General features: G+C 41.7%; 1 protein-coding gene across 2 annotated transcripts in view; it reads right to left on the bottom strand.

Moving 5' to 3' along the window:
- Window positions 1-979: 979 nt before the first annotated feature.
- Window positions 980-13,097, bottom strand: part of LOC118358940 (histone acetyltransferase KAT8-like) — a 14,095-nt gene continuing 1,977 nt past the window's right edge. Inside the window, exons 2-11 of one of the 2 annotated variants that reach the window (XM_035736975.2) lie at window positions 12,076-12,150; window positions 11,761-11,939; window positions 11,543-11,596; window positions 10,616-10,780; window positions 10,320-10,409; window positions 9,931-10,071; window positions 7,798-7,891; window positions 7,252-7,402; window positions 4,034-4,188; window positions 980-1,241 (exon numbers count right to left, since the gene is read on the bottom strand). In XM_035736975.2, coding sequence (XP_035592868.1) covers window positions 1,177-1,241; window positions 4,034-4,188; window positions 7,252-7,402; window positions 7,798-7,891; window positions 9,931-10,071; window positions 10,320-10,409; window positions 10,616-10,780; window positions 11,543-11,596; window positions 11,761-11,939; window positions 12,076-12,150 — 1,169 coding nt within the window. In that variant the 3' untranslated portion in view covers window positions 980-1,176. Of the gene's footprint in view, window positions 1,242-4,033; window positions 6,303-7,251; window positions 7,403-7,797; window positions 7,892-9,930; window positions 10,072-10,319; window positions 10,410-10,615; window positions 10,781-11,542; window positions 11,597-11,760; window positions 11,940-12,075; window positions 12,151-13,097 lie in introns of those variants that run through there. The other variant, XM_035736976.2, reaches the window with a different exon arrangement.

Raw genomic sequence — 13,097 nt, 5'->3', positions numbered from 1 at the left:
GAACATCTTGGCCATGTTCTGTTATAATCTCCACCCGGCACAGCCAGAAGAGGACTGGCCACCCCTCATAGCCTTGTTCCTCGCTAGGTTGTCCTTTCTAGGGGTTTTTCCTAGCCACCGTGCTTCTACACCTGCATTGCTTGCTGTTTGGGTTTTAGGCGGGGTTTCTGTACAGCACTTTGAGATATCAGCTGATGTACGAAGGGCTATATAAATCAATTTGATTTTAACAAAACAAATTCATCAGCTATTGTATCGTATAACAAATCTAACCAATAAGAGTATCAAAGTTGAAAACATCACGTAGGCCAGCTTTGGCCAAAACCATCAGTTTCTGGGACAGAATGTGAATACGAATCAGAATGCGCTCGCATGCTAGAAACCGTCGTGGAGGCAAATCCAGACTCATCGTAGAGAAGAAGTGTCAGTTGGCCGGAGCGATGTGAATGAGTAGCCAGACAAAGTAAGTCTACCGGTATTCTGGTAGGTTTGCAGGCTTTTGCTCTAACACAACACTCTAGGAGGAGTACACCCCTGCCTTCCCATTCAATTCCTTTAAAACATCTTATTATCACCATGACAATATAGACAAAGTCGTCAAGGCAAGAGCCTTATGGAAATTTGTTGAGAAAATACCTAAAGCCGCCATGTGAAATCTAATACCAACTGCCTTCTCTCACTTCATGTCATATCACTTTACACAATTGAGTAACAACTGTGTCGCCAAATAATACCATTGTCATTTAAAAAATAAATCAATACCAATACTGACTTTTTATTTCATTGCATCGCTGATTGTTTTTACCAGTATTTTCAAAGCATATTAGAGTAGTATTCACTCAGTCTTCATAGTAGTTGTTTCAGGTGCCTTTGCACCCCACCAAGGGAAAAATATATCTAGGAGAAACAATGCTATTGAGTCAAGTAGAAATTATTAGTACAAATCACAATGTTAAAAGGGAAAAAAAGACCACCCAAGTGAATATCACTATTCTTGTTTATTTAAAAAACAGAAAAAAAAAAGACACTAGTAATGTACATATTGGTTCCTCTTCACAACAAATAGTTTAAACTGGGGACAAAGAACAAGTGGAGGGAAGAAGGGAATTGGAGAACAAATACCATGCGTGGGTGGGTTGGTTGGGTGGTCTGGCATGATGTCACGAGCACCTTCCCTCACTTCTTGGAAAACTTGGCTTGCTTATGTTTGGGCGGGGCCCACTTCAGACACACAGTGTCAACTGAGGAGATAGAAACACTCTGGTCAGGGTCTCTCTCTCTCTCTCACACACACACACACACACACACACACACACACACACACACAAAATAAAACATACATGTGACGCAGCCCCATGGACGAGCACCTCATACACACACATATTAGTAACACTATTACATCCTCAAGAGACAACTGTATACTAGTGCTGAGCGATTACTGCTTTGGTTTCGGTACTAGTACAACAACAAAAAATACCCTTTTTTTAACTTTAAATGCATTATGTGGGTGGACAGAATGCTGTAACAGAAAAAAACAATTAATAAAAAGTCCCATGATGGTGGTGACGGCCCATTACTGCTGATCACACACATAATTTATTCACATTACTTCACTTCAATAAAATATTTCAGCTGTGTATATTACATTTGTTTTACGACTTCATCATTTGATTCCAAGTCATCATCTTATATCTAAAGAGCTGCTGCCTTTGCGGTCTGACAAAAAAAAACTATTTTAGCTGTTCTTCAAAGTACAGTGCATTCAGAAAATGTTCAGACCCCTTGACTTTTTCCCCATTTTGTTACGTTACATTCTTCTCTGCAGATCATCTCAAGCTCTGTCAGGTTGGATGGGGAGTGTCGCTGCACAACTATTTTCAGGTTTCTCCAGAGATGTTAGATCGGGTTCAAGTTCAGGCTCTGGCTGGGCCATTCAATATTCAGAGACTTGCCCCAAAGCCAATCCTGCGTTGTCTTGGCTGTGTGCTTAGTGTTGTTATCCTGTTGGAAGGTGAACTTTCACCCCCAGTCTGAGGTTCTGAGGTCCTCAGCAGTTTTTCATCAAGTATCTGTCTGTACTTTCTCCATTCATCTTTACTTTGATCCTACTAGTCTCCCAGTCCCTGCTGCTCTGAAAATGCTGCCACAACCATGCTTCACCATAGGGATGGTGCCAGGCTCCTCCACGCTTGGCATTCAGGCCAGAGTTCAATCTTGGTTCCGTCAGACCAGAGAATCTTGTTTCTCATGGTCAGAGTCTTTAGGTGCATTTTAGCAAACCCCAAGCGGGATGTCATGTTCCTTTTACTGAGGAGTGGCTTCCGTCTGGCCACTCTACCATAAAGTTCTGATTGTCAGAGTGCTGCAGAGATAGAACCTTCCAGAAGGACAACCATCTCCATTAAGGAACTTTGGAGCTCTGTCAGAGTGACCATTGGGTTCTTTGTCACCTCCCTGACCAAGGCCCTTCTCCCCTAACTGCTCAGTTTGGCCGGGCGGCCAGCTCTAGGAGGAGTCTTGGTGGTTCCAAACTTCTTCCATTTCGTCCAAATACTTTTGTAAATAAGGTATCAGTTTTTATTTTGAATACATTTGCAAACATTTATTTTCGCTTTATCATTACGGGGTATTGTGTGTAGATTGCTAAGGATTTTATTTATTTAATTCACTTTCCAATGAGGCTATAACTTAACAGAATGTGGAAAAAGTCAAGGGGTCTGAATACTTTCCGAAGGCATTGTATAACCATAGTCGCATGATTTATGGCCAAGGGATATAGGAGATCAACTTTATTCAGTCAGTTCGACACCCTTTAAAAACTAGTCAACACTTCCTCTTCAATTGTCAATCAATGCAACGTCAATAACCTACTATGCACCACGATCGATGTTGATTGACTCAACATTACATGGGACGTGCAAATTCACGAGCATCACGCCTTCTCCCTTCTCTGTGTAAAGAGATTTGACTGCAGTGACGGATCTGTAAATAATGACGAGATGCTCAAGTCTTCGCCCCCTAACAATGGGAGTCATTGTCCCAAAGGCGGGAAGGCATGCGACAAGCTTAGCTCCAAAATAAGCCCATAGAAACGCATTGAGCATATTTTGGAGAGAGTGAACTCTCTCGCTTCCCCTCTTCCGCGTTTCCCTGTCATTGCTCGATTTGTTCCTGGTCAGGCACCTATCCTATCAACAGATCACTAGAATATGCATATTGTTCATTCTAGCGGGAGAAGGCTCGATGGACTAGCGACTTGAAACTAAATGAAAAGTAGTCTAGCTAATATGAAGTGGAAAATACAGTCCGTCTCTTCCCTTCCTCTCCGTGTCTGCCCCACATAGACCGGACAAGTAGGCGCGCAATGGATCATGGTCATTGTAATTAATTACCACATTTTCTGAGCTCAACTATGTAGAATATTGGCCTGTTGAAAACTATAACCCCCTACTACATCACACAGTTCAGGTTTGATCTGATATATCTAGACAAACTGCGCATTCAGCACACATACAAAAACCCAACTAAATGGAATTCAAATAATTGAACCGACATTGTCAATTAGCTCCGCACTACTTCATAAACAATAATGCGAACACAGACCCTCCCCCCAGCTGTGCCAAGTCAAAGAGAACAGTGAGAAACAGGAGTGTGTGTGACTGGGAGAAAGAAGGAGAGAGATGTGGCTGTGGTGGGACCCCCAAGTCTTCAAAATATGTTTTGGGGCTCTGGTCAAAAGTAGTGCACTAATACACCACCGTTCAAAAGTTTGGGGTCACTTAGAAATGTCCTTGTTTTTGTAAGAAAAGCTCTTTTTTGTCCATTAAAATAACATCAAATTGATCAGAAATACAGTGTAGACGTTAATGTCTACACTGTATTTCTGATAAATGTGATGTTATTTTAATGGACACATTTTTTTTGCTTTTCATTCAGAAACAAGGACATTTCTAAGTGACTGCAAACTAGTGAACAGTAGTGTAGGTGTCATTTGGGATGGAGCCTATGAGACGTCAAAAGGAAACATGTCTACCTGTGATTGGCGGCTTCTTGTACTGGGCACTCTTGAGGTGTTCCTCAACCAGTTTGGGTGTGACACAGATGACGTGCTGGCCTTTCCAGTATTTCACCATGTTGAGGGACTGCAGCGTACTGATGATGTCACCCTGGGTAATACTGGTCATCTGACTGTGGAGTGGGGAGAGCAATGAGAATCTGGGGCTGAGTGTGTGTGAGGTCATATGTGTACAGTTATGATGTAGGAGTACCTGACATATGTACATGTGAATGCAGGTGTACCTATGTTGTGGATGTGCAAGTAGATGGATTTTCACATACAGTACCAGTCAAAAGTTTGGACACCTACTCATTGAAGTTTTTAAAAAAACATTATTTTTCTACATTGTAGAATAATAGTGAAGACATCAAAACTAATGAAATAACACATGAAATCAGGTAGTAACCAAAAAAAAGAGTGTTAAAGAAATCGAAATATATTTTATACTTGAGCCACCCTTTTCCTTGACGGCTTTGCACACTCTCAACCAGCTTCATGAGGTAGTCTCCTGGAATGCTTTTCCAACAGTCTTAAAGGAATTCCCACAGAAATGTCCTTTAAAAGTTGCAGCGTACTGCAGCACAGCATGTTATTTAAGTGCCAACCACGGGTACTGTTAATGCTAGCTTGACCACCAGAGGGCATCTTTGACAAGCATTTGATTGCCTTCAGTAGTGGCTGCACAAGAGAATTTCAAACCTTTTTTTATAAGAACATAGCATTAGCAGCATCTAACGTCAAACTAGCATTAATGGTACCAGTGGTTGGCACTTAAATAACGGGACTGATTTTAATAAATGTTGCTTAATATTATGGTGTTTTTATTCCAAGAAAAACCCTCTGGGGTTTATATGGCGATGTACAACGTGACGGTCAGGAGTAGACTACAGTACTTGGCTATTTGGCTTCCGTGTCATGCGGGCACGCGGAAGACTGGGATTCAATTCCCCGACGGGGAGGAAGGAATAGGCTGTCCTTTTAAATAAGAATTTGTTCTTAACTGACTTGCCTAGTTAAATAAAGGTTACACTAAGAGCATAACATTTCTACACCATAATTGTAGTCTAACCAATACCCAAATAGAGATGCAGTCAAAATAAAAATCGCATTGATTTATCAAGACCAGTCCCCATGCTTGTCTCAGAGCAGCGTGAAACAAGCTAAAACAGTTGTAGGCTATTGCTTAAAATCCTATTGCTTCTAACTTCAATATGCTCTTTAAATAAATAAGACCTACACCACTTTTAACAGTACATTACTCAACACTAGTGAGACTCATATCGCCTACGGTAGGCCGACAATATTTCGAAAAATATGACCGGACTCTAATATGGCCAAAATAATATTTGTAAAGGCCAAAATATTTATTTCTGTTTTAAGAGGGAGAGAAACACAGAGCCAATTGTGAGCCATGACCAATATATATTGTCCTACTAATAATAGGGTTAATAATATATCTGTGAGAATATCCAAGGGGCTTTAAAATAATTATAAAATATATTTCAGAGATGATTTAGTTTTCAAATACTGTAAAATGAGCGAGAAAAAGGCCATTCTTGAACATGGGATGAGACAATGTTACTAATTTGGAAATAAAGTTAGTTATTAGCCATTTTGTTAGCCAGTTTGTTATTTATAATTATTTATTTCTGTTTTTAAAGGGAGAGAAACCAAAAACCTAGAGTCATTTCACGGGTCTCCCAGTCGAGGCCGGCACGGGCATTGAACCAACATCTGTAGCAACACAGCTTGACCTACTATGCAGTCTCTTAGTCCGTTGCGCCACTCAGACGCTGTACAACGTGACCGGTCAGGAGTGGGCTACACTACTACAGTAAGAGCAAAATAATCCTAACAAAATAAAACCCTTAGTGTGAAGTCGAGCACAATTAACAGTTTCTATTTAGGTTTATGTCACCCATTCACTGTCAGAGACACAGTGCTCTAAATCCCCCTTGCGCTGGTCTGGAGCAATGAAGTGATGATGTAGGGTACCGTACTAAACCACAAATGACCTCTAAGTACCACAGCATAATCGCAAAACGTTTAGTGGAGCAACCACTGTATGCTGAGCACTTGTTGGCTGCTTTTCCTTCACTATGTGGTCCTACTCATCCCAAACCATCTCAATTGAGTTGAGGTCGAGTGATTGTGGAGGCCAGGTCATCTGATGCAGCACTCCATCCCTCTCCTTCTTGGTCAAATAGCCCTTACCCAGCCTGGAGGTGTGATTTCGGTCATTGTCCTGTTGAAAAACAAATGATAGCGGAACTAAGTGCAAACCAGGTGGGATGGCGTATCACTGCAGAATGCTGTTGTAGCCATGCTGGTTCAGTGTGCCTTAAATTCAAAATATATCACTGACAGTGTCACCAGCAAAGCACCCCCACACATCCTCCAAGCTTCACGGTGGGAACCACATGCTGAGATCGGTTCACCTACGCTGCGTCTCACAAAGAGACGGTGGTTAGAACCAAAAATCTCAAATTTGGACTCATCAGACCAAAGGATAGATTTCTACCGGTCTAATGTCCATTGCTCGTGTTTATTGGCCCAAGCAAGTCTCTTCTTTCTATTGGTCTCCTTTAGTAGTGGTTTCTTTGCAAAAATTCGACCATGAAGGCCAGATTCACACAGTCTCCTTTGAACAGTTAATGTTGAGATGTGTCTGTTACTTGATCTCTGTGAAGCATTTATTTGGGCTGCAATTTATGAGGCTGATAACTCTCATGAACTTATCCTCTGCAGCAGAGGTAACTCTGGATCTTCCTTTCCTGTGACAGTCCTCGTGAGAGCCAATTTCATCAAAGCGCTTGATGGCTTTTGAGACTGCACTTGAAGAAACTTTCAAAGTTCTTGAAATTTTCCGAATTGATTGACCGTCATGTCTTAAAGTAATGATGGACTGTCATTTCTCTTTGCTTATTTTAGTATACCATCTCTACTTTGTCACAACACAAGTGATTGGCTCAAATGCATAAAGAATGAAAATAATTACACAAAATAACTTAACAAGGCACATGATTCATTATGTGTTATTTCATAGTTTTGATGTCTTCACTGCTATTCTACAATTTAGAAAGTAGTAAAAACAAAAAACCCTGGAATGAGTAGGTGTGTCCAAACTTTTGACTGGTACTGTACATGAGAATGTATTTATGATGAGGTGAAAATAGTTGCTTGTTTGTGTGTACCTGAGGTCCTTGATGGAGAGCGTGCCCCTGAAGTCCCTGAGAATCTCCAGCAACACCCAGGACCAGTAGCTCCTGTAGCTCAGCTTGCCCAGGTCTGACAGGGGCTTCTCCGGAGAACCCACCGTACTCTCCAATTTAGACAGCTCATAACCTGGTGGGGAGAGAAAGAGAGAGTGTGATAGTGTGTGTTAGAGCTGGGACGATGAACCAAAAATGATCATCACCAACCAAACCGGCCATTTATAAACAACATTTTACTGATATTGACAATAATGATCAGTAGCCTTTACTAGAAATGTGAAGTTTGAAATGGAATAGGCCTAAGCCGGAAGACCTTCATGAGCTATACTTACGGGAAAATTGTTAACATTCAAAGTAGTAGGTTAAGGGGTATAATAAAATAAATGGTGCTTAATAATTGTATTAACTTAACGCACAATTTATTGTTAACCTGATAACTGTCAATTTATCATAATATTTTGTCCATATTGCCCAGCTCTAGTGTGTGTGTGTGTGTTTGTGTTTGTGTGTGTGTATCCCACTCACTGAAGGCTATGAGGAACTTTCCGTATCCTCTGCGCTGGTAGGGTGGGAGGGTGAGGATACACGCCACGTTATTCCCATCTGGAGACTCTTTCTCCTGTGGAACACACAACAAGCTCAGCTTTTATAGGCCTACTCTATACCAGTTATCCGTTCATATTAAACAATGAACAATTTCCTTCGGATTTGGGACTTTCCTCAAGACATGAGACATCTTTAGGTCCAAAAGGATTCTTAACAGCTTCTACCCTCAAGCCATAAGACTTCTGAACAGATAACCAAATGCCTACCTGGACACATTACCTCAATTACCTCGACTAAACTGTGCCCCAGCACATTGATTCTGTACCGGTACCCCCTGTATATAGTTTCGTTACTGTTATTTTATTGTTGCTTTTAAATTGTTATTTTCAAATGATTTTTTAAAATTGTTTACTTCAGTTTATTTAATAAATATTTTCTTTACATGCATTTTTTCTTAAAACTGCATTGTTTTAAGGGCTTGTAAGTAAGCATTTCACTATAAGGTCTACACCGGTTGTATTCGGTGCATGTGACAAATAACATTTGATTTGAATTACAACCATTTATGAAATCTGTTTCTAACCCCCCCATCCCCCCCACATTTATTTTTTTACAGCTACATTACAGATAAACACAGCAAAAAAAGAAACGTCCTCTCACTGTAAATAAACTGTGTTAATTTTCAGCAAACTTAACAGGTGTAAATATTTGTATGAACATAACAAGATTCAACAACTGAGACATAAACTGAACAAGTTCCACAGACATGTGACTAACAGAAATGGAATAATCTGTCCCTGAACAAAGAGGGGTCAAAATCAAAAGTAACAGTCAGTATCTGGTGTGGCCACCAGCTGCATTAAGTAGTGCAGTGTATCTCCATCTCATGGACTGCACCAGATTTGCCAGTTACCCCACTCTTCCACCAAGGCACCTGCAAGTTCCCGGACATTTGTGGGGAATGGCCCTAGCCCTCACCCTCCGATCCAACAAGTCCCAGACGTGCTCAATAGAATTGAGATCCGGGCTCTTCGCTGGCCATGGCAGATAACTGATATTCCTGTCTTGCACGAAATCACACACAGTATGGCTGGTGGCATTATCATGCTGGAGGGTCATGTCAGGATGAGCCTGCAGGAAGGGTACCACGAGGGAGGGGGATGTCTTCCCTGTAACGCACAGTGTTGAGATGGCAACAAGCTCAGTCCGTTGAGGCAGTGACACACTGCCCCAGACCATGACGGACCCTCCACCTCGATCCCGCTCCAGAGTACAGGCCCCGGTGTAAAGCTCATTCCTTCGACGATAAACGCGAATCAGTCCATCACCGCTGGTGAGACAAAACCGCAATTCGTCAGTGAAGAGCACTTTTTGCCAGTCCTGTCTTGTCCAGCAACAGTGGGTTTGTGCCCATTGTTGCCAGTGATGTCTGGTGAGGACCTGCCTTACAACAGGCCTACAAGCCCTCAGTCCAGCCTCTCTCAGCCTATTGCAGACAGCCTGAGCACTGATGGAGGGATTGTGCATTCCTGTTGTTGTTGCCATCCTGTACCTGTCCCGCAGGTGTGATGTTCGGATGTACTGATCCCGTGCAGGTGTTTTTACACGTGGTCTGCCACTGTTGTCCGTCCTGTCTCCCTGTAGCGCTGTCTTAGGCGTCTCACAGTACAGACATTGCAATGTATTGCCCTGGCCACATCTGCAGTCCTCATGCCTCCTTGCAGCATGCCTAAGGCTCGTTCACATGGATGAACAGGGACCCTGAGCATCTTTCTTTTGGTGTTATTCAGAGTCAGTAGAAAGGCCTCTTTAGTGTTCTAAGTTTTCATAACTGTGACCTTAATTGTCTAATGTCTGTAAGCTGTTAGTGTCTTAACGACGATTCCACAGGTGCATGTTCATTAATTGTTTATGTTTCATTGAACAAGCATGGTAAACAGTGTTTAAACCCTTTACAATAAAGATCTGTGAAGTTATTTGGATTTTTACAAATTATCTTTGAAAGACAGAGTCCTGAAAAGGGGACGTTTATTTTTTTGCTGAGTTTATACATTTTTACTTTGGACAAGCAGCCACAGATATCCCCATCCCTGTACTGGGACCAGTACTTACTTTGGAGAAGTATCCCACTATGTGTGCTCCCTGCCTGTTGACTTCAGTCAGAATGTAAAAGACAAAAGGCTCCACGTCAAAGTACAGCGTCTTGTGGTCCAGGAAGAGCTTGGCCAGTAGACACAGGTTCTGGCAGTAGATCTACAGAAAGAGACAAGGGTCAGTATTACCGTCAGTGGGTTTGTTCATTTTAATACACCTTGCTCAATGAAGAGGAGTCAGTTATGTTAGTGCTGGAACAAACATATGCAAATTAGGGGTACCGCCAAGACTTAAGTTGAAAGGTCTAGGTTGTACTTGTTCCCATTTAACTAAGACCTGTTTAAATTGCTTTCAGGGCAGTTTGAGGTAATTCTCTGTGGTTTTTGTCCTGCCTCCTGTGTTCTTACCTTATGGTCGCGTCCGTCCACTTCGTACACAGAGATGTTGCTCCTCCTGTAGATTTCTTTCCCAAGAGGCTGCCTCCACTGACATTGGGACTGGAGGAACAGATAGTGAGGAGGAAAGGAAAGGTAGAGAGGAAATAGAGGTGGAGAAGGATGAAACATAAGTATATGGTTCAAAGCTTTTCAACTGTATATTGGTAAAATAGAAGTGCTAGTCACCAATGGTAGATGTAATGAAAGACAACAGCAATGCTGAAGCGAACAGTGCTTTTAAAATGTTGAAGCTGACAGTCACTGACCAGGTGGTATCTGAAGGTCTTCTCGTACTTCATGTACTTGAGGCAGTACTCGCAGATCCACAGCTTGGGCTGCTTGCCGTAGTCCTCTGGGAATGGGGAGAAGTACCAGGCGTCAATCTCAAAGTTTCCAATCTGGATCTTGTCCACGTACTTCACTTTAGTGATCTAGATGAGAGAGGCAAGGACACATTTTTACTTTCACCCCCTTCTCTAGGAATTATATTGTCTTACAACTCCATACAGTACGAGTCAAAAGGCACACCTACTTATTCAAGGGTTTTTCTTTATTTGTACTATTTCCTACATTGTAGAATAATGGTGAAGACATCACTATTATTTTCCATTATCCTGTTGAAAAACAAATGATGTCCCACTAAAAACAAACCAGATGGAATGGCATATTGACTGACCAGATTGACTGACCTTCATGTCTTAAGGTAATGATGGACTGTTTGTTTCTGTTTGCTTATTTTAGCTGTTCTTGACATAATATGGACTTGGTCTTTTACCAAATAGGGCTAGATTCTGTATACCACCCCTACCTTGTTACAACACAACTGATTGGCTCAAACGCATTAAGGAGGAAAGGAATTACACAAAATGAACTTTTAACAAGGCACAAATGTTCATTGAAATGGATTCTATGTGAGTACCTCATGAAGATGGTTGAGAGAATGCCAAGAGGGAGCAAAGCGGTCATCAAGGCATAGGGTGGCTACTTCTCAAATACATTTTCATTTGTTTAAAACTCTTTTTTGGTTACTACATGATTCTATGCGTGTCATTTCATAGTTTTGATGTCTTCACTATTATTGCATAATGTAGAAAATAATACAAATAAAGAAAAACCCTGGAATGAATGTGTCCAAACTGTTGACTGGTGCTGTATATCAAAAAGTGTAAAACAGTATAGCTACACACGCTTACCGCCTCATGCTCCTTCTCCAGGGCAGCTGTGGTGGGGTCCATCTCTGCGTACGTCTGGCGGGAAAGAGGAGTTCCATTAGAAAACACAACAGAGGGAGCCCATTTAATATCGGAATCTAACAAATCTGACTGACAGAAGAACAGTTTAGAAATTGACAAAGGGGATCTGATCCACCACTGTTGGGGTATGTAGTCTAGAACCTCCGGCACAAGCCTACCTTCTGCACGTGGTTGATCTCATCATGTTTGCGTTTCTGGTTGCGGGTGATCTTCCTCTCGGGCTGCTCCCCCAGCTCGCCCCCTCCACCACCCTCAGCGATTTTTGTAACTGCGTCCTTCGCTGTCTTTGTCAGTGCCAGGCGAGCCTTGCCCACCCACTCATCCAGACGTCTGTTAACTACAGGCCCAGGGGAGAGTTAAAGAGAGGGTTGGCGGCGAAGGAAGAAATGATAAAGGGAGGTGGAGGAAAGTAGAAGGAGAGGTGCATGAAAATATAGAGGAGAATGGAAGTGCTGTGTGTGTGTCCCACCCACATCCAACATAGTGTACGTAGAACTCCTCTCTGCCCTCCTGTTCGTTGAGCCTGGACTGGATAACCTCAGCAGAATCTGAAAGAAGAAGAAGAAAAAAATCAAGTTGAATTTTACTGATTTAACTGTAGGCATCTCTGTAAAAACCACATCTAGCTAGCTATAGTAGGGCAGGACACATTACATTTTTTAACAACGCTTTTCTTCTGATAAAAACATACATTGCATCTGCCGCAGAGCCCAGTTTCATAATATTACCATATGTCCCAGCTGTAGTTTTGAAGTAATCACAAAAAAAGAGGCCTTATTTTAGGGTATTTTTCACCATGCCAGCGCCTATTAGTTCTATTGAGCACCGTGACACCAACTCGCTTTCCGAACGTTCTACTCCCAGCTTATTGTGCTTTGCTATTGTTGGCAATGTGACCTGCCCACGTTGCTGGTAGTTAAAATGTAAACAATTAAAAAATGAATAACCTCAACCAAATTCCAAAGACTGTTCCTATCGCATCCAGTGGAAGCGATAGGAACTGAAAACAGGTTCCTAAGAAATATAATTTGCCAATGAGAACTCGGTGAACAGAGACCAAAAAAATAAACAATTCTGAACGGTTAATCCTCTGGGTTTTGCCTGCTACATAAATTCTGTTATACTCACAGACATGATTCAAACAGTTTTAGAAACTTCAGTGTTTTCTATCCAAATCTACTAATAATATGCATATCTTATATTCCTGGCATGAGTAGCAGGAAGTTGAAATTGGGAACGCTATTTATCCAAAAGTGAAAATGCTGCCCCCTATACCTTAAGAAGTTAACAGGAAAACTCATGCGTGCACGTTCTGTCCCTTTCCACACTGCTAACGCAAGAGGAAGGGCTAAAAAGGCATTTAACAGATTGCTGTGAAGAAATATAATGATGATTCATGTTTATTATTACTTATTTATGTGCTCATGTTTTGAAATTATACTTCATTACCATAACAATTATCAATAAGCCTGAACATTAATTCAATCACCTTTGG

Source organism: Oncorhynchus keta, chromosome 26 (assembly GCF_023373465.1).
Source record: "Oncorhynchus keta strain PuntledgeMale-10-30-2019 chromosome 26, Oket_V2, whole genome shotgun sequence".
Taxonomy (NCBI): Eukaryota; Metazoa; Chordata; class Actinopteri; order Salmoniformes; family Salmonidae; genus Oncorhynchus; species Oncorhynchus keta.
The sequence above is the reverse complement of the archived record's forward strand: the minus strand, read 5'-3'. Positions and strand labels throughout refer to the sequence as shown.